This window comes from Anabrus simplex, chromosome 6 (assembly GCF_040414725.1).
Source record: "Anabrus simplex isolate iqAnaSimp1 chromosome 6, ASM4041472v1, whole genome shotgun sequence".
In the NCBI taxonomy this organism is placed as follows: domain Eukaryota; kingdom Metazoa; phylum Arthropoda; class Insecta; order Orthoptera; family Tettigoniidae; genus Anabrus; species Anabrus simplex.
In genome coordinates this window covers 224,818,420-224,843,908 of record NC_090270.1, presented here as the reverse complement: position 1 = coordinate 224,843,908, position 25,489 = coordinate 224,818,420, and the positions used below count along the sequence as shown (strand labels likewise).

The 25,489-nt window shown below is 38.4% G+C and overlaps 1 protein-coding gene across 1 annotated transcript in view; it reads left to right on the top strand.

The window, feature by feature from the left end:
- Nucleotides 1-2,851: 2,851 nt before the first annotated feature.
- The window catches only part of LOC136876356 (serpin B6), a 61,778-nt gene continuing 39,140 nt past the window's right edge, over nt 2,852-25,489 (top strand). The window contains exons 1-4 of the mRNA XM_067150233.2: nt 2,852-2,932; nt 3,070-3,182; nt 16,388-16,567; nt 16,659-16,875. Coding sequence (XP_067006334.2) covers nt 2,908-2,932; nt 3,070-3,182; nt 16,388-16,567; nt 16,659-16,875 — 535 coding nt within the window. The 5' untranslated portion in view covers nt 2,852-2,907. The remainder of the gene's footprint in view (nt 2,933-3,069; nt 3,183-16,387; nt 16,568-16,658; nt 16,876-25,489) is intronic.

The following is a 25,489-nucleotide window of genomic DNA, read 5'->3' as shown; positions in this document are numbered from 1 at the left end:
TTTTAGATTGAATTTCGTCACTTGGTTCAAAGTTTTATGACAAATTAAAAATTTTGCCAACCCTTGAGTATACATAAATAAGTACAATATTTGCCTTTCCTGTCGAAACGACAAGGAAGTCGGGAGGCTCTGCTTTGAACCTTCCGCAGCCAGCTCTATTATTTTAACTGAGGCTAACTACGAATGCAATTCCTGGTGCGGATTCTTTTGCCAACACCAGCCGATGTGGACAGACTGCTTGCCAGTGGTGTATCGATACATCACAAAGTCGAACCTTCTCGTGCTCCACCTCCACGGTCAATCAGATGTGAAAGATGCCTCCTCTATAACAATCACACAACGGCCCAGTACAAAGCAAATCATCCAATCTGTGGTCATTGCACTCAGAATCATGTCACCACCAAGTGCCCCAACACCGCTCTAACACTTGCGGGGGCAGCCATCCAGTCTATTCTCGCCACTGTCGAGGACGTCCGACACCTCCCTCAAATCACCCAGAATTCATAGCCCCGATTCGCACTATTGACCCACCAACCACGCCCACCCGTTCACTTTTTCCCACCCTACAATTGAAGATCTTGTCAGATTTATTACAATCTTCTTGATAAATATCCATCCATACAATAGACACCTGGTTCTCACACACCTTCAGGCTGCAGCTAATCAGACACTCAATCTCCATTTTCTCACTACCCATTCAGGCTTAAATACTCATTTTAATTTCACACCCTTAGGAACTCTCGTATAAATTCCCTCAACCTCCTCTCAGCACCATGAAATGGACAACAGCATCACATCTTAATGGCGCATTGTAATGCACAAGATCCAGAATCACTTCAGAACGGCATGCTATTAGAACCACCGAATTCTTGTATTGCAAACGTCCTTATTCTTAGATGTATTTATAGCACAATATTTTGTATAGCATCAGGCGTAGGATGAAAAAAAAATTAAATAATAAAAAAACCACCCCTTATACTCTTTAAAATTATCTAATAATGAAAATATTGTTTATGTTTATAAATTCTTCTCTGTAACCTTTGGAAATACACATTCAATAAAGCTCAGTAAAGAGGCCCAACCCTCTACCATCTCCTCTATTTCTCACATCCTCCTACCCACCTCCCTCATCCATCAAACCTCCCCAACCCCCCCGCAACTCTTGGCCAGAGCGAGGGCGTCACCCTCTAGCTGGCCCGCCCCACCCCTTCAGGGTGGGGAATGAAAACGAGTAAAGTAAGTACGAATGCAATCCACAGGCATACAGTACACGAGACCGCAGCTGACTGTGATGTCACACCCCTGTTCCAATGCAATTTTCTCGCTGCCAGTTTCCCAGCATCTGCACATCACTGTTCTAGCCTATACCAGAAGACGTATCCTCCTGTTAGATCTCAGAAATGGTGCTTTAGTCATCATTCTTAGTGACTAGAGCACAATTTCTGAGATCTAACAGAAGGATACGAACTGCACTTCGCATTCCGACTCTTAGATCTCAGGTGAATAAAATAGTACAGACCACCAAAGCTAGAATCTTCTCTAGTCATTCAACCTACTCTTAAAACAGGTCGTGAGAGCCAAGAAGCCGCGGACTCGTTTGAAGCACCGCGGCCATTGGATCACTTACGATCTGTTTTAATTTGAAATAAGAATATGTTTCGGCCTTTTCCAAATTATTAAACACTTCTCTCACCAAATGCCTTCAAAATTCAACCCCTGAAAGGAGCCGTTTGTTAAGAAATGTTCCTCCGTGAAAAGTATAGCTTTCCGGCTCAAACTTTGAATGTTTCTTCCCAAGCGAAGAGGGGGTTTCATCTCTGACGAGAGATAAATACTGCCTCTCAGCCGGATTGATTTTCCCCGGCAGTGTAGCAAACCAGAGACTTTCCCGACTCATCGGCACTCTCAGAAACAGATGAGTAGAGGGGCATAGTTTTCGCCCCGGGACTCTCATGGACTTGCCCTCAAAAAAGAAAAAAAAAGGATTGTAATCTCTAGGTCCCGCCAGCAAAGGCAAGATGTATATAACATGGTATGTCCACGCCTCCGCTAAAAAGAAAGAGTTGTGATTCGCTGAGCGTGTAGTACCGACCACCACCCCGTCAACGTCTCGTGTTCGGACGTACAGGGCTGCGTATCGCATACGGTAACAGTGCGAAGACCTGAACTTCTGAATAAACGTCCAGCTCCATGGCCAAATGGTTAGCGTGCTGGCTTTTGGTCACAGGGGTCCCGGGTTCGATTCCCGTCAGGGTCGGGAATTTTAACTATCATTGGTTAATTTCGCCGGCACCGGGGCTAGGTCTATGTGTCGTCTGCATCATCTTTTCATCCTAATCACGACACGCAGGTGGCCTACGGGACCTGGCGAGCCGAACTTGTCCTCGGACACTCCCGGCACTGAAAGCCATACGCCATTTCATTTCATTTCATTTCTGAATAAACGACTAAACCTGGATTCTGTTCACTTAGTTTATTGAACACATTCACAATGCACTGCCTCTGGTCACTTCTGAGCGGTTTTCCTCTTTTGTGCTTCACTACACGCGATCGTCCTACCTCTTGCTCCATTTCTCTCACTATGAATACTGACAATGACTGCTGCTGCAAGATGCAACACCTTATCTCCACACTGTACAGCTTGGGACTTTCCCTCACTACGAGAAGACTTCCTTTATTACACCACGCCTTGTACCTTCATTTCTCGTTACTTAATCACTATTTTATATAAAAAAACATACATATACCGGTATATATGACAACCACTTGATTACGTTCTCTTCCAAACTATCTAAATGTAATACACCAAAATAAAATAAAATTAATGCCACGTACTACTTTCCTTCGAGCTCGCTTACAGTCGAGTGAGTGCGACGGTTGCTTCTGCAAATCAACTATAGTACCTACATGTACTGTATGTCCACGTACAAAGGTAACGTGCTCCACCTATTTGTTTACATCAGGATTAAACTCTGGTAAAAAGATATAACTATACAAGTATTAAACAACTGTATAAGGATTTTTCATTAGTAAGACTGCTATATACAGTATATATTTGGTGCTTTCCAGGCATTATATTCTGCTTAGTCACTAATGCGGGAGGAGCGAAGGAAATGAAAGACGTCAAGACCAAGGGACTTGTAGCCAAGATCTCCAACGACTTTGGCAGTCGGCTGTATCAGGTAGGTATTTAACATCGCTTTAATGGAACATTCTTCTCTCCCACGAACTGGGGCGAGAGTGTTCATTTATTGTAATCATAACTAATATACAAAGTTAGCTCTTTTTATAATAATACAAAATACTTAAGATATTACAACTAACAAAATGTTACAAAAATTATTAAAATATTATTTTAAATATTTAACTTAACAGTTTTTAACATTTGCAATCAATGAAGCAGGAGCGTACGCAGAGGGGTGATTGGGGGGAAGGGGGGGGGGGGATCGTCTCCCGAAATGTTGAAGTTTTGAATTTGTGATTAATTGTGGTAGCCATGTAAATGAAGATTTTAGGTGGCTCATTCTTTTGCTTTTAATTTGAACTTTTAATGTGCTTATACTTCCATTAGCTTGATCTGGCATTTCGCCTTCAGTCTGTGTTAAATTCTGCAGTTGTTAATACATCGCAGTTGGCAGGTAATTCCCATACGTCATTAGCGAAAGATGAAAAGGGTATTACAAGACCCATTGTGCGGTCTTTTGATTTTAAGAGAAGGGGTTTTAACCCTTACCTTTACCGCCAGAGTTGAGTGAGAGGGACCTGTGGAGAAAGTTGCATGACCAACAGTACCGGGCTGTGTGAACAATGGATGACACGAACTGGTAAAATATTTGTGATGTGATGAATTCTGTACTTCAGACACCAAACAGTACGCCTTGGGAAGTACTGGTAAACTAGTGATGTCAGCTTCTGCGGAAAGACATAATTGTTGCCGATGTGATGTGTCTTAATTATTTAATTGTTATATTTTTTAAATCTAGTGTTTCTAATTTCACAATATGCACCCAACAGAATTTACAGAAGTCCTCACTCAGTCCGGTGATAATTGAAGGTGCTCAAATACGTCTGCCTCGTGTCGGTAGATTTACTGGCACGTTAAAGAACTCCTGCGGGACAAATCGGCACATCGGTGTCTCCGAAAACGGTAAAAAAGTAGTTAATGGGACGTAAAGCAAATAACATTATTATTATTATTATTATTATTATTATTATTATTATTATTATTATTATTATTATTATTATTATTATTATTATTATTATTATTACTTTCAATTTCGTGTGTCTATTTCTAGCCGAGTGCAGCCCTTGTAAGGCAGACCCTCCGATGAGGGTGGGCGGCATCTGCCATGTGTAGGTAACTGCGTGTTATTGTGGTGGAGGATAGTGTTATATGTGGTGTGTGAGTTGGAGGGATGTTGGGCACAGCACAAACATCCAGCCCCCGGGCCACTGGAATTAACCAATGAAGGTTAAAATCCCCGACCCGGCCGGGAATCGAACCCGAGACCCTCTGAACCGAAGGCCAGTACGCTGACCATTCATCCAACGAGTCAGACATTATTATTATTATTATTATTATTATTATTATAGAGGTCCTCAAATTTTAATATTTAATATCCCCTCTCGAAAATACTTTCTGCGTACGCTTCTGTTGTCAATATATCATCTCTTGATGTTTAAACAGTTATAAGTTTGCTAACAGGGTTAGGAGATGTCTGATTATTATTCAATGTTTCATTATTTGTTCATACCGAAGATTTCACCACATCTTATTGAGTGTATGAACTCATCCACATTAAGGACATTTTAATAGATACAAGAACATAGCTTGTTCAATTCTAAGTGTTTTAATTGTTGTATACCGGTAGGTCAGTTTTAATATTCAACTGAAGATGACCCAAACAGAGTCAAAACATGTTTAGACATGATAAATGTGAATTTTAAGTTTTAAATTTACAATGTACTATAATGTATTGAATAGGAGAATAGCATTTTACAATAAATTATTATTAAAATGATAAGTTGTTAATATGGAAATATTAAATTTATATCTTGTGGTGTCTGATATAATCAGAAAGAATGCTTTCCCAGAGCTTACAAACAACACATGACAAGCTGACTGGCCTGTAATTATCAGCTTTATGTTTATCATCCTTTCCTTTGTACACATGTGCTACTATAGCAACTCTCCATTCAATAGTTTATTCATGAAAACTAATCAAATAAGTGCATCAGGTATGATAGTATGTCTCAACACATTGCCTTTAGAATCTCTTCAAACTCTTATTAATTTTGCTATTTCATTCAGCTTTCAACTTTTGTATCTTTGTGTAGATATTTCAATATTTTGCTAGTATTAGTGTAATTCCAAATTGCCTGTCTCTCGGATCTACGCACCGACCGCGGCCGGTGCTTAAACGCACTGAGCTATCCTGGTCGGCATTTTGAAGTTATTTTAAACTGAAAAAATGCAAATGTTCGGGTTGGTTAATTACGTCACGAGACTCACAAACTGCTTTTAACTAGCAGAAACAAAGAAACCAATGGTGGTGCAGAAATTATTTGTCACCGTCCACAGGAGTCAAGAAACAAAGATGATTCTAAGTGGTGACATGCTTCAATTTGGAGAAGTGAGTTGTATTCTCTTTCCAACAAACTGTGAATAGAAACTGAAAGGAAGAAATAACGACTATGTTCGTAACGGTTGAATTTACATTTCTTATTGTAGTAGCAAACCTGACTTTCGCAGAGGCCTCGGGTTCGATTCTGACCAGGTCAGGGATTTTTACCTGGACCCGAGGCCTGGTTCGAAGTCCACTCAGCTTACGTGAGAACACTTGAGGAGGTATCCCACGGTGAGATAGCAGTCCCGATATACGAAACCAATTACAACGGCCGAGAGGATTCGTCGCGCTGACCTCATCTCACCTCATAATCTCAAGGCCTCTGGGCTGAGCAGCGGTCGCTTGTTAGGCCTAATCCCTTCAGGGCTGTCGTTCATCGATCCATTCTGAATTTTTGAAAGTGAACCCATAAAAATAATTTTGTCAGTTGTGCGATTGGTGACAGATGGTAGCAAGTTGCTTACTTTCTATAATAAATGTTGCTGTAGGTACAATTTTCTGTATTTTAAGTGCTATGGACTGGCGATGAAAAATTATAATTTGACATTGCTCTAGATATATTGGAACCAGTATTTAACTGCTCAGTTTTCAACGAATTTTCGTAACTTTTATACAATTTCTCACCACTTTGTGCTGATTTTTTTAGTGGTAGACTTGAATTTTGTCTTAATAATTTCAGGAGTACTTAAATTCTTAACTACAGGAGGCTTATGTTGATTCTTTCAATGGTACGGTGTGTAAAATAACCAATATGGGATCAGTCCGGCACTGCTATGTCTATGAAGACCACTGTGTTAGTTGTTAGGGCGTTGATGTAATGTTTCCTTTTTTCTGTTATATGTTTGATCTGTATGCTATGTGTACCACTTAGTCCCATTTCTTGATAAGGAGTCATGGATGAGGTGAGATGAATTTATACGGCATGCCTTACGGCCAGATGCTCCTCCTGATGCTAACCTCAGTAAGGAAGATGAAATGAATGATTGGGAATAGAATTGGGTAAGGAGGTGAGAGAAATCAGCTGTGGGCTAAACATAGGAACTGTCCCAGCATTTGTCTTCAAATGAAAATTGGAAACAGCAGAAACAATTCTCAGGACAGTCGATGGTAGCGTTTGAACCCACGCGTTTCCAGAATGCAGAGTTTGTTCCATAGCTATAACACGTTAACACACGCGGCTACTCCGCTCGGTGTTTGTTTACTTTACTATTTTTATTTAATCATTTATTGACTGATCGCTGCAACAAGTCTCTAGGTATCAGCCAAAAGTATTTTTGCTAGGTAAATGAAATTCGGGAAGGGTTTTTGCACATTTGAAAGATGACGCCTATTCAGATTTGCACGCTAGCTGATGAAGAGTGGTGCTAATAGTGCCACTATGAGCTTGCAAAACAAATTTGCTTTAAATACGCGCTGTACACTTCGTGAGTGTTAATCATTGTCCGGTGTTGACGTGTGAGGTAGGTGTGAGTCAAACATGCCTTTAAGGAGGTAAGGACGGCAGTATCAGAATGTTCAAACGAGGCCGTGTAATAGGGCTAAGAAAAGGTGGATGCTCTCTCCGCGATATTGCAGAAAGACTCGGCAGGGCATCGGTGTTGGCAACAATGGTCACGGGAAGGCACTGTCTCAATAAGACTGGGGTCCAGCCACAAACATAGCACTACGGGGAGGGAAGACCGCTGTATTCACCACATGGCTATGGTGGATTGTACTGCACCTGCAGCAGCCATTATAGCTTCAGTTGACACCAGAGCGACACGGTGAACTGTAAGAAATCGATTACTTTAGGGACAGCTCCGAGCCAGACGTCCTGTAGCTTTCACGCCACTAACTCCAAATTACTGCCATCTGCCACTTCAGTGGTGTCAAGCTAGAGCTCATTGGAGGGCAGAATGGAGATCAGTTTTGTTCCCAGACAAGAGCCGCTTCTGTCTTGGTGCCAGTGATGGCCGTAGGAAGGGGGCCAGATGAGCACTTGGAGCCAAGCTCTCTGTAGCATCAACACACTGGACCTACACCAGGAGTTATGGTCTGGGGAGTGATTTCCTTTGCCAGCAGGAGAACTTTCGTCGTTATCCCAAGAACCTTGACAGTGGATTTCTACGTCAGACTGGCAATTGAACCGGTCATGCTGCCATTCATTTGCAGTATTCAAGGGTTGTTTTCCAAGAAAGTAACGCTCATCCTCATACCAATGCTGTCACCCAGCAAGCTCTACAGAATGCCGACAAGTTGCCATGACCTGTGAGATCACCAGACCTTTCACCCATTGAGCACGTGTGGGATATTACGTGACGACAAATCCAGCGTCATCAATATCAGTCATCAATGATCTGCATTTAGAGCAGACTTTTCAAATAATGAAATAAATCTCCTAGAGAAAGGTCTCAAATTTAACTGCCAGGAACATCATAACGAAAACAACATAAAACAGCTCATCACTGATGTAGAAATTGCTTGCGACAAAATACCCTCTCCACAAAGAGAAATAATAAAAAACGTAGTCACCAACGAAGCCCTAAAAATAATCGCACATGAAAATTCCACCAAACAACCGAATTGCGCCACTCAATACTCGGCATTGAAAACAGTTAAGAACAAAATTAAAAACGACAACCTTATCATCACGAAAGCAGATAAAGGTAACACAACAGTCATAATGAAGAAAGACGAATACATAGAAAAAACAATCGAATTTATCAACAACAACAGTATTCATGAATTGCAACGCGACCCTACAAATAAATTTCAAAACCAAATAAAGCAAGCTATCAAGGAAACAGACTTCATTTTCAAAAAACAAGAAAAAGAATGCCTCACCATCAGAAATCCCAAACTTCCCACACTAAGAGCCCTGCCCAAAATACACAAAGAGCTGTGTCCCATTAGACCAATAGTAAATTTTAAAGATGCGCCAAGTTACAATTTAAGCAAACAACTGAACCTAATTCTAAATGAGAAAATTTCACTTAAAGGAGACAGATCAATTAAAAACAGCCTAGAACTAATTAAAGAACTAAATAAACTTAAAATAACAGAGAGCACACGTATGATATCCTTTGACATCACTAACATGTACACCAACATCCCAATAGATGAATCCATTAAAATTATCGAAAACCTTCTTAAAGAAAACACTTCTCTACAAGAAACCAAAGAAATTATTAATCTTCTTAGAACAACACTACACCAAAATTACTTTGCATTCAATGACAAAATCTATTGCCAAAAAGAAGAGTTAGCCATCGGCTCACCGTTATCAGGTATAATAGCAAATATTTTTCTGAATAACTTCAAAAACATCTTCTTAATGGGCCAGCTTTCAAAAGGAATCTTACATTTGGAGCAGATACGTGGATGACATCATATGCATATATGATAATGACATCACTAATGCACACCAGTTATTAAATACTCTAAATTCTTTACACAAATCCATCAGCTTCACTATCACTAATGCACACCAGTTATTAAACACTCTGAATTCTTTACACAAATCCATCAGCTTCACAATGGGGCCAGAAAATAACAAGAAAATAAACTATTTAGACATCACAATCAACAGGAATAATAACAACCTATCTTACAAAGTATACAGAAAGCCCACTCAGAAGTCGCACACTATTGACAACAACTCGAACCACCCATACACACACAAAATAGCAGGACTGAATACAATGATACATAGAGCTATTTCCATACCAATGAGCACAATGGATTCCAATGAAGAGATGCAAATCATTAAACAAATCGCGAAAGAAACCAACCATCCTCCAGGCACAGTAGTTAAACTATTAAATAAACATAAGAAAAGTCACTGGGAAAGCACCACACATGACAAAGAAAACTATGTGGTTTTCAACTACGTTAACAATAACACATACAAAGTAGCTAACATTTTCAAGAAACAAGATTTAAAAGTAGCCTTTAGAACGAATAACACACTACAGAGACACATCAGCAGGTGGAACCTAAACAAAAAGGACCCTTTCTCAAAGTCAGGAGTATAATATGAACTCAAGTGCCAAGAACATAACTGCAACGCCACATATATAGGTCAAACGAAACATAATTCCCATACAAGATACAAGGAACACAAAAACGCGATCAGATATAATCGGCATTCAGCCTTTGGGGAGCACTTATACGACTGTTCACACCATTTCACAGACATCAACACTGATCTAAAAATTTTACACTTCGAAAATAAAAGTAAATCTTTGAATATAAAAGAAGCAATAGAAATTTACGTCGCAAAAAAATGCTAATGCAAATAACCTGAAAGAGCATACACATTTAAATAATTCCCCCCTATTCGCTCTACTCACAGAATATCTGACAACACCTACTCATTAAATTGCTTTTATCATAATAATAATAATAATAATAATAATAATAATAATAATAATAATAATAATAATAATAATAATAATAATAATAATAATAATAATAATAATAATAATAATAATAATAATAATAATAATACCGTTCCTTATTTTATTCACCTAAATTGTTAATTTGCATTCATCCACAGTATATAAAAGTACATTTAACATGAAGTAGGTCAATAATCCCTCTCCATTGTCGATGGAAGGTTCCACAGCGCTCCAGTCGTTCCGCCCTCCTCCCCCCTCCACTGTACAGTATACTCGATTTAATCATCCAATAGGAGAGATCCACATCACTCTACAAGGCCCCTCCCATTCTTGCCCTCCCCTCTCCGCGTGCAGCATGCCTCACAAAAATCTTTCCATGACCACAGTCCTGAAATAGTGTTTGGTAACAATGGACTTAACATCGGCAGTCTAGATAAGTACGTAAGTTTTCATTATATTAATACTTGTATATATTTTTATTTTTGTCATAACTGTTTCATGTTATCACTAAAATCTCTATCATTGACAAGTCTACGCTATGTAGAACGAAACATGTCATTCTTTGTAAGTTAGTGTGTATTTTACAGGTATGTTTATAGTGTTATAATTTACATTGTAATTTGCTGTGTGTTTGATGACAAATTGGGGCAAATATTCGTTTAGAGGAAGGGGAGTTAGGGATTGGAATAACTTACCAAGGGAGATGTTCAATAAATTTCCAATTTCTTTTCAATCATTTAAGAAAAGGCTAGGAAAACAACAGATAGGGAATCTGCCACTGGGCAACTGCCCTAAATGCAGATCAGTAGTGATTGATTGAGGTGCTGACCATCTAGTGCAAAACAAAATACTAGCGCGACTAGCGTGATAGACTGAAAAGCCTTTGTTACATTTAACTAAGTCAACACTGGAAAACATGGCTTCATTCTTAACAAACTTTCTTTCACTGTCATCATTTGTTCATCACATTCTTATCTCCTGAATTGCCATCGGCAAAAATTACCTCCAGATATTCTGAGTAATTTTGTGCGTTCGTACCAACAGTGACACACAGAAAAAGCCATGTTTGTAGATTATAAACTAAGTCTACAAATTCAAAATTGTTAGGTTTTATGTACATTGTGAACAATATAATAATTTCAAACTAACATAATTATGTTCATTAATAATTATAATGATGGCTGTGTTGAATAGTGTGATAACTCAAAAAATGTCATTTTTAAATTATTTGTTTGCTTAGATTCTTTTTTTTGATATTTTCTTTTCTCTTGTGTGTTAAGTCAGATTCCTCCATTTGTGGATGCCAAAGCAGATATGTGTTGTAGAAATAAAATGTTCAGATCAGTAGTGCTACATTTTAGATATCATAGTTTTCAAATAAAACTTCCACATTGTTGTAAGCATAAAAAATAATATCATGGTATTGAATTTATTTTTGGTCCAGTGTTGTGGTCACACTTGCTGATTGTCACCAAATTGCAGTATTCATTTTAGTGCTCATTGTCATTCATGTGGTTGTAGTTTGCACAATTAGTATAGACTAATAAAATGGATAGCTACAAGTGAAGTACCGTATTAAATTTGTCAGGTTGCCTAAAAAATTTCAGTATTCTTCAAGTAAGTGAATTTATTATCTCGTTAAAGTAGGTAAATAGTAAGGTAATGATATAATATTACAGTATTTCAAAATTGTAATTTTTATCACTGACATTACAAAAGCACAAGTGTATATCCTGTTTTCAAACATTTAATGCAGTAGTGTTTTTTGAACTGTAGGTGTGCCATTGGACTACTTGTTAATTAAGTTTTTCGCTCTCACAAATTTGTTGGTTACTGTGCAGAACAATCTTTGATAATCCCTGGGAAATGATTCTGTAATCACAGATTCGTGCTCTTAACCAATCCCTTGTATCTGCAGATCCTGCAATGGCTAGTCATAGCCTAAGGTTTATCTTCTAATCAGATTATCCTTTGTATGTTAGTGTGTATTTTACAGGAATGTTTATAATGTTATAATTTACATTGTATTTGCTGTGTGTTTGACAGACTGGAAAGCCTTTGTTACATTTAACTAAGTCAACACTGGAAAACAATGGCTTCATTCTTAACAAACTACAATACACTACAATCATTCTAAAATGCATTCAAACGTTTCTAATTACAAAAGGTTATTAGGCCTACTACGTGGAAACAGAAATGAAAATTTGCGTTAAATGTTGAAATCCAGAAGAACTGCTCAAGGATTACACAACAGAGATAAATACACACATAGATTATTATAATTACTATTTTATGCTACTATGTTCTTATAGAAATGTAAACTGCCACCAGTTAAATGCTGAAATATCAAAATGGGTTTCCGTAAACCAGCATTAATCGTTGCTGATTTGACTGACCAAGTGCAGCAGGTGTGAAACTCCATCCCACAAAATGGCATACAGCACCTGTACGACACAATGCATGAATGTTTGCATGCTTGCATTCAAAATCATGGGAACTACAGCAGTAATTAATGTACCACCATGTCACATGTATTCTCGTGCATACTTGAACCTGTGACCTTACACCAAATAAATATGTTACCTAGACAATTGTTTAGCCTAAATTGCCAGTTACTAAGCCATGCAGCAAAAAGTCCTAGGACCTGCCGCATCGCCTGGTCCCCTTTGGGTCCCTGGTTCCCAGTCTCCGATTCCGAAGAACAAGGCCACGCCCACTGAGGTGGGGACCTGCTGGTTAGTTGTGGTGCATGATGCCGTGTCTCCTCCCTCTCCACTCGGGCCATGGCCCTGTATACCGAGCAATTGTGGTTAGTGACCAGATGGCCCCCATGCAGTTGGTGCGCACTGGCGCCTCCCTGGGCACGCAGGCAAGCTGTGTAGTGGGGGTCACCAGCATAGCAGTTGCAGCACACTTGGAGCCCACTGCTAACCTGATGGTGGCCCCTCCTCATACAGCGGAAACCTTGCAAGAGCTGTAGAGGGGGATATACAGATCTCACCTGACTGCTGCTCCCTGCTGAGGTCCTCTCCTGATTTGTCCCTTGTTTCACTGCCTCCCTGGGTGCAGACGCAGGTTGTGGTTCGGTGGCCCACTCCTCGTTGGCCGGCATCATCATCTTCCTGGTATGGAGGCAGCATCCTCTTCTTGCTGAAGCGGCAGGGGAGAAGGCCGCAACCTGGTAGTGCCCCTTCTCCTGGCCTGGTGACCATGTGAGCCCTGGCTGCCCCTCTATAGATCCATCTTTTGCTTCCTGATTGGCTTTGGCAGCTTGTACAGGTGTCTTGGTGTGGTCCCTGTCCTGTGGGGCACATTGGGATATCTGCATGGAGAAGGAGGCGTTAACACATTGGGAAGCCTGAGTCACAACCTCAGAACGCTCAAGGGCGTCCCTTTCAACTGCTGTGCTGCCGTCCTCCCTCCTGGTCTGCACCTGGGTGGTGGGCCTGTGCAGGCGGTGATATTCTTAGTAGGCGGCCTCGGTCTGTGTCTATATGTCCCTGGGACATATGGTTAACGCCCAGGATCAGACGTCTTCGACTATTTCACACGGTACCTCTCCTATGCCCTCATCCTCTAGCTTAGATAGATATCTGATGATGTGTACAGCCTCCCTGCACCAGTTCTGGTCCCATCAACACCATGATTGCCAGGTTCGGAGGTTCAGTATTGGCAATGATCCGCTCAAAGAATGCCTTTACTGTGCCCCTGTAGTCAAAGTCCTCTGGCTCCATCTTCCTTACTGATACCTGAAAAAAAAAAAAAATCTGGAAGAGAGGTAGCACTGAGAAGTGCCTACTGAATATACTCTTAGAGTGTACTTAAAAGTACACTACAGTACTACTGACAAAGGTCTCCTGGAAAAGTTCTTGTCTGGCTGTATTGAGAAGTACGGGAAATCCTGGTGAGGAGAATGACTAAATGGAAAGCACGTATGTCCTTCCGCTATCACGATCAGCGTCCGGCTCCATGGCTAAATGGTTAGCATGCTGGCCTTTGGTCACAGGAGTCCCGGGTTCGATTCCCGGCAGGGAATTGCACTAAGTGATGTGGCTGCTTCAATGGGTGAAGAAATCAGTCTCCCATGTATTCGTGGCAGAAAAACTTAAAGAACAAATGTGTCAATTATGGATCCTGAGGAATATTTCAGGAAGATAGTAGGCTATTCTTGCCTTTCTTTAGACCCCATGATGACTCTATGATAATGACTTTAGAAGGGGTTATTCCCAGTAATTTTCTAAGTTTTCAGTAGATGAAATTATTAAAGCAGCAGGAGATGTACAAAGTAGATTGCACAACAACAAGTGCTGAATTAAGAGCAGAAATATCACTATGGAGAAATAATTGGACAACATCTCATCCAGCAGGAAATAAAAGGCCAAAAATGTCCCAACCAGACAGTTCACATCAATGAGTGTTAATTATTAACTAAATTACATTAGAGTGCATATCCTATTGTAAGTTATGGCAGTTTTTGTCATTCCACTCTGGGTTACATACTATGCTAATATTAATAACAGTGTACTTTTCAGAAAATGGTGTCTGGTTGGCAATTTTTGTTCTGTACTTAACATCTCTTCAACACGTACTAAATGTACGTAACACGACCTAATAGGTTGAAAGTCTGTTTCGATTACAATGCGGTCGTGAAAATTCCACATTCATTGGTCAAATGTTCATTGATGTGAACTGCTTATACGTAACTGTACATAGAAATGTTGATGTACTTTAAACATCATTTAATGGAATTTTGCGGTGAAATAAATATCATTAAGTTACCTTAACTAGTGTTTACTATACTGTACCAATTTCCTTAAAATAAACTTGGGAAATTTCATCTCTACAGAAGTAAAATGCCCCAATTACATATTTTTGCTTTGTGGTATGGTATTTCTTTTAAGTTAGGCCCTCCCTTTAGTGAATTCTGGATCCGCCTCTGGCCAAAATGATGTCAGTGAAAGATAAGTACATATATTTCAATGAGTGTTAATTATTAACTAAATTACATTAGAGTGCATATCCTGTTGTAAGTTATGGCGGTTTTTGTCATTCCACTCTGGGTTACATACTATGCTAATATTAATAACAGAGTACTTTTCAGAATTAAGTTCAGTGATCTGGAAAGTCACGGTTATGCCAAAGATATTATTGTAACACAGCTGCTGGTACATTACATTTACAAGCAGAAGTACATTTACTTTACTTTACTTTACAAGCTTACATTTTTTAACTAAAGGATTATTCGAAAAGAATACAGCAAAGGCTTCTTGCACAGTTTTAGAATCATTGAAGGCCTTTTGCATAACTGAGAGGACAACATTGATTTCCTTTAGATGACGATCAGTTCCTTCCTTATTTATGATTACATTGTGCAATAAGCACATACACTTCATAATAAGTTCTGCAAAAAATGTTTGTTTCTATGCACTTCGATAATAAACGCAATTTAGGAAACAAATGACGAATGCACATTCAGTTGTTTCCTAGATCAGGACAACCTTTTGGTGTAGCATTCTTTTTCAGTGGGTAAATCACTGCCTTATAGGGAACTGGAAGGTACGTAAGAACCAGATAGACCTCATCACCCAAAAACAGTATATCACTGCATAAGCTCATTTCTATCCAACCGCTGCTCGTCTTCTGGCAGACGCATACTCCCCACTTCTACTGTGTCTCTTTCATCATCTTGACTCAGCACAACCAGGTTTTAAACAAGCAAGGTAGTTTACCAGTTCCCATTGTGCGAGTACCCTACCTGCTTGCTACGTGCAGTTCGAACAACATCGTGTAGAAGTGTGGTCAGTCAGGCATACAGTGTGTTGTTTGTGAACACTCAGGCTATGTTTTCCATTTTGATAAGTACCAGGCTGACATCGGAGCACACATCCACTTCCACAGCATAACGGTTAGAGCTATTAGCTGCCATCCTCAGGGGCCAGGAATTTAAGACCGGCAAGAGGGCTGGTATGTTGATAAAATGGTACGTGCAGCTTACCTATATTGCGGATGTATCTGTAAAGAACTGTACTATGTTGAGACGAGGAAATGAATGTACTTTAGACCGGCTAAATTGTTAGAATGGTGCCCTTTAATTCAACGGATCCCGAGTTTTCATTCCTGGCCGGGTTGGGTATTTATGTGACGTCTTTCAATATTAGAATAATGGTAGGATCCCGTCCTCACTGACATGAAGGTCTCCTACAGGGCGTTAACTTGAAAGACCTATATCAGATCTCTACAGAAGCCGCACATTATAATTATAATAATTATTATTAACATCAGAGCATGCAACGTGCTCATCACCAGCTGTTTACCTTTTAACACAGCCAAAGATTCCAGCAACTAACTGCAACTATATTTTTATAATCTACTGACTTCCAGGTGTTGAAGAATGAGTCTTCTGATTTACTCTTTTCCCCATTGAGTGTGGAGATCATAATGCTCTCTATGTGGAGAGCGGCAGGAGGTAAGACGGAAAAGGAGATAGGCCGAGTTCTTGGTATATCCCGCAGCAATCGAGTATTATGGATGGGATTCCGTCATTTGATGAGGGAACTCGGGGTAAGTTTGGACTGCATATCATTTCATTCACGATGTGACAAATATAAGAATTATGAGATTAAGACTAATATTGTGTTTTTTGAAATTTCAGAAACCAAAAATAGGTGTTACAGTAAGCATAGCTAATAAATTATATATAAAGAATAACATAACACTCAAAGAAGACTTTAAAAATACCATTAAAAAGTTCTTATATTGTGAAGCTGAAGGAATAGACTTTGGCGGAGAGAACAATTTGGCAGCTGATACCATTAACGGTTGGATCGAAAGAAAGACGAACAACATGATCAAGAATGTTTTCGGTAAAGGTAAGTTATATTTCTCATATTTGTGGTTGTTGCTTCTTGTAAGAGAGTAAATCCATGGTGATCAACAGTTCAGTGTACATAATGTGTGCGATATGTGTTAATGCAGTGGTTGTGATTTTTGTTTGAAGGAGTAAAACAGCGTCATCATCATACTCTTGGTGCCGGACTGAGTGGCTCAGATGATAACAGTGGCGGAATTAGAACACATTTAAGAGGGGGGTCCAAGTATCATATTTCATTTCTTTTCACAGACGTGTCTGAAAAGGTAATCTATGTACAACCTGTGTCTGAAAAGTTTGGTGAATGGTCGCCTAGTTTGTACACTGTGCTAGTTCAGACGATGCGTTCGCGCATACGCATTGCAAGACATGACACCAAGTGCCCCCTATCAGTCAACTCAACACATTTAAATGGAGTTGAATGCTGCAACACATCACACGGAGTCAGTGTGAGGACTCGTGTCATTGCACAATGGAGTGCAAAACGGAGTAACGCATTAACATGAAGTTTTGCTTCCACCTAGGCAAAACGGCAACGGAAACACCCACAATGTTAATGCAAGTTTACCACGCTCAAGCAGTGAGTAAAAAGTGCGTTTTTGACTGGTTTAAACGATTTCGAGATAGAAAGGAAGGTGTTAAGGATGTGGCACGTTCGGGTCAACCAACCACAAGCACGTCTCCAGACAACATCGAACGAGTGCGACAGATGCTTGCGAATGATCGACGACTGTCCTTACGAATTATAGCAGATGAAGTGGGTGTAGGCAAGAACAGTGTAAGGTCCGTTGTTCATGAACATTTGAAAAAGTGGAAGATTTGTGCCCGGTTTGTACCGCACAACCTGACAGATGAGCAGAAGCAAACTAGGATGGAAACGTCAGGAGATTTCATTGACGTTTGTGACCAAAATCCGGAGGTGTTGAAAACCATCATTACAGGAGATGAGTCATGGTGCTACCAATATGATTCGGAGACCAAGAGACAGTCAATGGCATGGTGTTCAGTGTCTTCTCCGCCTCCCAAGAAAAGTCGGATTACAAAGTCCAAGATTAAAACAATGCTGATCGCCTTTTCCGACAGCAATAGTGTCATTCATCATGAATTTGTACCCCAGGGTACACCTGTCAACGCAAAATTCTAAGAAGGAGTTTTGGAACGGCTATTGCAACGCATCAGACGGGTTCGGCCTGAACTGTACCAGAATGAACAGTGAAAGCTCCTCCACGACAATGCTCATCCGCACACTGCGATCCGCGTGGCCCAGTTTCCGCTGAACGCCAGGTGACTGTTCTTCCACACCCTCCGTATTCTCCGGATTTGACGACGGCAGATTACTTTTTTTGTTCCCCTGTCTTAAATTAGCCCTGAAAGGCCACCGGTTTGACAGTGTAGCAGGTATCCAACAAGGCATGACAAGGGTTCTCCGGAAGATTCCAAAAGAAGCGTTTGCTGCCAGCTTCCAGCGGCTTTACAGTCGATGTCAAAAGTGTGTTGTAGCTAACGGAGATTACTTTGAAGGCCAGTAAAGGAGTTTTGTGTGTAACTTACTTTGTCTTTATTTCATGAGACCATTCAACAAACTTTTCAGACACAGGTTGTATATATAAAAAAACTTGTCCTGACTGACTGATTCATCATTGCTGAGCCAAAACTACTGGACATAAAGAAATGAAATTTTGGGAGTACAATCATATTACAGTGTAGGTGCTCACTAAGGAAGGACGTTTGGGTATTCCTTCGCTAAGGTAGTGAAAATGGGGGGTGAATTTTAAAATTGAGTATATCTATATCTCAAAAATTTTACAGTTTACAGATGTAAAAATTGGTATTTGGAATCTCCTTTAAAAATAAAGAAACGCATATATTTTGTTTTTGGTAAATCCCCTTAAGGGAGGTGAAAAGAGGTTAAAAATTTGAAAATACCTTTTATGAGGATACTTATATTTAAAAAACTGATGATGTTATAGATATGAAAATTAGTATTTGGATTTCCTTTAAAAATAGAGAAACATGTAGTTTTTTTTTTCCATGGCATTTCAATCAATCACTACCGATCTGCATTTAGGGCAGTCGCCCAGGTGGCAGATTCCCTATCTGTTGTTTTCCTAGCCTTTTCTTAAATGATCACAAAGAAATTGGAAAATTATTGAACATTTCCCTTGGTAAGTTATTCCAATCCCTAACTCCCCTTCCTATAAATGAATATTTGCCCCAATTTGTCCTCTTGAATTCCAACTTTATCTTCATATTGTGATCTTTCTACTTTTAAAGACAACACTCAAACTTATTCGTCTACTGATGTCCTCCCACGCCATCTCTCCACTGACAGCTCGGAACATACGATTACGTGTTTTTTCTAACTCAGCCATGATGAACACTCTTATATATTTTCACTCTTGTTTTTATGTTTGAACATTCTAATTGACTGACTGGTAACAATGATATACTAATGATTTTAATTATTTCACTACCAGCTCTGTATTATAGCCTACTTTCTGTTCTTATCCTCTGTCTCAACTCGATTGTGTTTTTTCTCTTAGCCATGTTGTAACATTCCATGCTTTTTCACACTAGTTTTAAGCCTATTTTCATTTTATAAATATAAATGTTGATTCTTGGGGTGCCATATATGTTAAGGACACTAGGTTCAGGGCCCTGACCTAACTTTAGGCTAAGATTTATTTTCGTCTGATGATGCTTACTACTGTTAAGCGAAACATGTCCCATCTTACAACGCCTGTTGTAATGTTTATTTCCTAAATATAGGAAAGATAAGTATTGGAAAGGTGGTGTTAACTATTATTCTTGTTTTAATGTTCATACATACCACTTAGTCGAGCAGCTCGTCTCCTTTCTCCCAAATCTTCCCAGCCCAAAATTTGCAACATTTTTGTAACGCTACTCTTTTGTCGGAAATCACCCAGAACAAATCGGGCTGCTTTACTTTGGATTTTTTCCATTTCTTGAATCACTCCTGTTGAGGGTCCCATACACTGGAACCATACTCTAGTTGGGGTCTTACCAGAGACTTATATGCCCTCTCCTTTACATCCTTACTACAACCCCTATATACCCTCATAACCCTTTATTAACAATCATATTTATGTGATTACCCCAATAAAGGTCTTTTCGTATATTAACACCTAGGTACTTACAATGATCCCCAAAAGGAATCATTAAAACTTTTTTGTTTTTGGAAAATCCACTTAAGGGGTGTGAACAGGTGTGACAATCGAGGTGAATGATAAAAAATATATCTGCAATATATCTCAAAAACATAGCATGTTACAGACGTGAAAAATGATATTAGGAAACCCCTGTAAAAGTAAAGAAACATAGATAATTTACTGTCATAAAATCCACTTATTGGAAACTCAAAAATGGGGGGGTGAATTTTTAAATGAGAATATCTACAGAACAGCTCTTAAACCAAACATGTTACAGACGTGAGAATTGGGATTTTTAATCTTTTAAAAATAAAGAAATGTGTTTTTGTTTTCCAATAAAACACTTAGTGGGGGAGGACTGAAAAGAGGGTTCAATTATTTTTATTAGGATAGTGATATCTCAAAAACTGAAGATGTCATAGACATGAAATTTGGTATTTGGAGATATTTCTTTGTTTTTGGAAAATCCACTTAAGGGAGGAGTGAAAGAATTGAAAAATTATTTTAATTCTTTGTATGAGGATACTATATCTCAAAAACTAAAGAAGTTACAGATGTAAAAATTGCTATTTGGAGATGTGAAAAGTGGTATATGGAAGTTCCTTTTGATAATAAGGAAACACGCATTTTGAGGGGGGGATCAACTAAATAGGAGTGGTGGTGAAAAACTGTTCAATTATTTTTATGAGGTTACATATATCTCAAAAACTGAAGATGTTACAGGCATGAAAATTTGTATTTGGAATCTTCTTTCAAAGTAAAGAGACATGTACAATTTTGTTTTTGGAAAACTTACTGAAGGGGGTTTGACTGAATTCAAAAATTAGTTGAATTCTTTGTATGAGGGTACTCATATCTCAAAAACTAAAGATGTTATAGACGTGAAAATTGGTATTTAGAATCTCCTTTCAACTGTAACTGTAATTTGTAACTGGAGAAACATCTCTGTTGGTGGTATGAAATAAATATTCTTTTGTTTTTGGAAAATTATTAAGGGGGTGGAGGTTAAAAGAATTGAAAATTAGTTGCACTATTTTTATAAGGATTCTTATATCTAAAAAAAACTAAATATGTTACAGACATAAAAAAAAGGAATTTTGAATTTTCTTTAAAAATAAAGAACAAACATTTTTTTTCTTTTTTCTTTTTCTTCAGAAAATTGACTTATAGGAGGGAGGGGTAAAAATGGTAAGGGAGACGAATTCTTTTCATGAGGATACATACAGTGGAATCCTTTACCAACTGCAGCCCAATAACGGTGCAAGTATATGTAACATGTTAAGAAAACATTGTACAATTTGTGAGGAATTCGTGCACCCGGCCGTTATATCTCAGAAAATGGAAATGTTACATACATGAAAGTTGGTATTTTGAATCTCCTTTAAAAATAAAGAAACACAAATTTATTGTTTTCAGAAAGTCCACTTAAGGGGGGAGAGGGTGTAATCTTTTGTGAATACCAATAAATAATCATAATTATTAACTATAATCATTGTCCCACGCTTCAGTGCCAAATGTAACTTTACTGTTAATAATAAAATAAATGAATGAATAAATAAAATTACTCAAAAACTTAATACAATACTTGCAATAAATTAAGTTAATAAACATAATTAATTGACATGTCCGTTGTATGGGTGCCAGAGTTCAACAGAATGGATCCCTCAAATTTAGATAGAGCATGATAATTCTTTATCTCCCAGAGCGTGTACATAATGCTGCATACTGGTACATCTGCTTCCGGCCTTGCCTAACCTTCTGAAAACGACTAAATAGGAAGGAACTGCACCCGGGTTCATCAATAACTCCACTGATTCTAAAATATCTAACTATATTCTCAATAAAATCCATGCATGAGCATGTCATCAACACACCAAAATACACTTATAATACACAAACAAAATATTACTGGAAGACTCCATATTTACAACAACAATGAAGAAAACAGTAGGAAAACAAAAGCGAGAACTAAGCCACCATTTGCGGTTAGTCTGTTGAACAATGTACATATATGTAGACAAGAACCCTTCACTGTCTCTGTATCAACACAACTTGCCGATTCTCATAATTGGCACTTATAATATTACACAGATATTGTACCTCAGAATACTGTGTTCACTGACTTTAACACTTGTTTCAAAGATATATACATTTGAGCAACACACGCTTGTCGTTCCTGAACATAAATTAGGGAAAGTCTTCGATATAGCACCTCCCAGCTTTCAGTAACATGTAATACCAGACCACCACAAAGTGATAAAATACCCAGTGTGTAAGCACTCCACAGTTGTAGGTCAGTCACGTTCCACAAACATAATAAGACTATGTTCCACAAACGTTTGAAGTCCAGTCCAGTATAATGCAGCAGTGTCACTCCAGTACCATATATCCAGTTTCACTCCCGTATCATGTGTCAGCACTACTTCATTCCCGTAGAGTGTGTGTTCCTTCCCGCTGGGCTGAGTGGCTCAGACGGTTGAGGCGCTGGCCTTCCAACCCCAACTTGGCAGGTTTGATCCTGGCTCAGTCCGGTGGTATTTGAAGGTGCTCAAATACGTCAACCTCGTGTCGGTAGATTTACTGGCACGTAAAAGAACTCCTGCGGGACTAAATTCTGGCACCCCGGCGTCTCCGAAGACCATAAAAGTAGTTAGCGGGACGTAAAGCAAATATTATTATTATTATTATTATTATTATTATTATTATTATTATTATTATTATTATTATTATTATTATTATTATTATTATTATTATTATTATTATTATTATTATTATTATTATTATTATTATTATTCCTTCCCGCTGTTTGATCACGTGCTAAATAGACATCAGCATTCCCCTTCCTCTCACTTGAAATGCCTAGATTGATCCTGGCCAGCCAATTATCAGTGCATCCTCTAGTCAAGACCACGCCCTAAACTTCTTCTAGGTCCCAAGACAATAACAAACTCTGGGGTGTTTCACATGACTCATCGAAGATTTCCGACTACAATATCAACAAGCTCATGTGATTCTGGGCTATTCACATGATTCATAGAACTACCCGACTACAACAAGAAGTCCATCTCATCAAACACTGGGATATACACATGACTAATGCAAAGTTTCCAAGTTCAATATAGCAATGTTTTCCCAGCCGTTGTACAAAACAAATCACTCATACCACATATGGAGACCTTCCAGTTTACAAATATTAATAACAAAATGTACAACTGAAATAATAATAATAATAATAATAATAATAATAATAATAATAATAATAATAATAATAATAATAATAATCGAATACTGACAATAATATCTCGCACTCTACATAGAGTGCGAGGGTGTGATATGTGTACTATCACATGGGGTAGAAAGAAGTGAAGGAGAAGTTGAATTCCTTTTATGAGGATACTTATATTTCAAAAACTGAAGATGTTGCAGACGTGAAAATTCGTATTTTGAATCACTTTTAAAAATAAAGTAACTTTTATACTTTTGTTTTTGGAAAATCTACTTAGTACTGATAAAGGGGTTAAATTCTTTTTATGGGGATACTTATATCTTAGAAGATGAAGATGTTACAGACATATAAATATGTATTTGGAATCTCTTTTAAAAGTAAAGAAACATGTTGATATTTATTTCTGACTTGAGGGAAGACTGTTTCTCACATGTACATTTCTATGTCTCATGGTCATCTTAGCTCCAAAATGCAATACCATAAACGTGGGTTACAAAGAGTTTCTGGGGTAAATGAAACTCATTTTTTTGGTAAGTTTTTATACTTTAGGGGTTTTTAGATAATGCCTTAGTACAGTACCGAGGGATGATTTCTTTAATCAAATCACGAAATCCAGGCGAGCAAAGCCGCGGGTAGCTGCTGATTTTAAAATATATTTTTGATAGGAGTTCAGAAGACGTAGTTGATCAATCTTTAGTAGGTAATTTTTCCCAGTGTGAGACAGCAGTTCTCCTTTGTCTTCATATACAGAATCTCCAAATCATTCTCATACACGAACAGCTTCCAAAACAGGTTCCATGTGACTATCCAGTCTAAACAATTCATGTAAAGTTTATTTCGATATAACACATTTATAAAGATTTTCTCTGTTTATAACATACTGTATGTTTATTAAGGGTTAGAAACTGTATGTGACAAGGAACTACAATGGGGACTGGCCATGCCCTATGCACACCACTTTACCCAACCCCGCACACGTAAATACGCACTTGGATAGAAATGCTAGCCTTCTGTGTCCATTTGGTGGGTTCAGTCCTGGCTCAGACCAGTGGTATTTGAAAGTGATCATATACGCTAGCCTCATGCCGTTAGATTTACCAGCATGTAAAAAACTCCTGCCAGACCAAATTCCTACACATTGGCATCTCCAAAAATTGCAAAGGTAGTTAGTACGATATAAAACCAATAAAATTATTATTAGACTCTTGGTATAACAACTGAGAAAAAAAGAACCAAAATAGCTCCAATAATTTTAAAAAACTGGGGATATCTCATAAAATGGGAAGAGAAATTGACAACTATGGAACTCGCAAACCTACTAGTGTCGGGGTTAGGAGACAGATCAGGTAGATGAGATAGCAGCCTGATGCAAATGATTGACTACAATGACATGCGGTCTTAGACAGGTCTACCTTGGAACCTGCATGATCGGTGCGGTTACCACTTTCAACACTACCTTATTTTAACACGGACCCTGCCAGTGAACTAGGTCTTTTTCCTGAATTTTAATACATTAACACGCTCCCTGCTTTACAATAAATAAACTTGATATTTCCACCTATTCAATACAATTTTAATGCTGTTATTCAATTACAACATATTAAATTTCACAGGACTAGTTTCGACGCGGACTTGAGTCATCTTCAGCTTTTTTGGAAAATAGGCAACCTTAAAATTCATGACATGTCTTAAAATGTTTGGCATGAAAACCAGTTAAATCTATAATTAAAACCTTAACTCATTAAAAACTAGTATGACAAGTAAAAGACTTGCAAGTCAGGCGTATGATAAAAGTTCATTGGTTAAATGATATTCTTATGATTAAGCAGTTGTGGAGTCCTTAAATTTGTTGAGCTTTTACTATTTGCTACACGAGTCACCAGTGCCTCGCATTTTTACTAGACGTCCCGCTCAACTGGGGTGGACAGTAGGGGCTATAAATGGACAAATGTTGTGTCGCTCAACAAATTTAAGGACTCCACAACTGCTTGATCATAAGAATATCATTTAACCAATGAACTATTATCATACGACTGACTTGCAAGTCTTTTACTTGTCATAATAGTTTTTAATGAGTTAAGGTTTTAATTATAGATTTAACTGGTTTTCATGCCAAACATCTTAAGACATGTCATGAATTTTAAGGTTGCCTATTTTCCGAAAAAGCTGAAGATGACTCAAGTCCGCATCGAAACTAGTCCTGTGAAATTTAATACGTT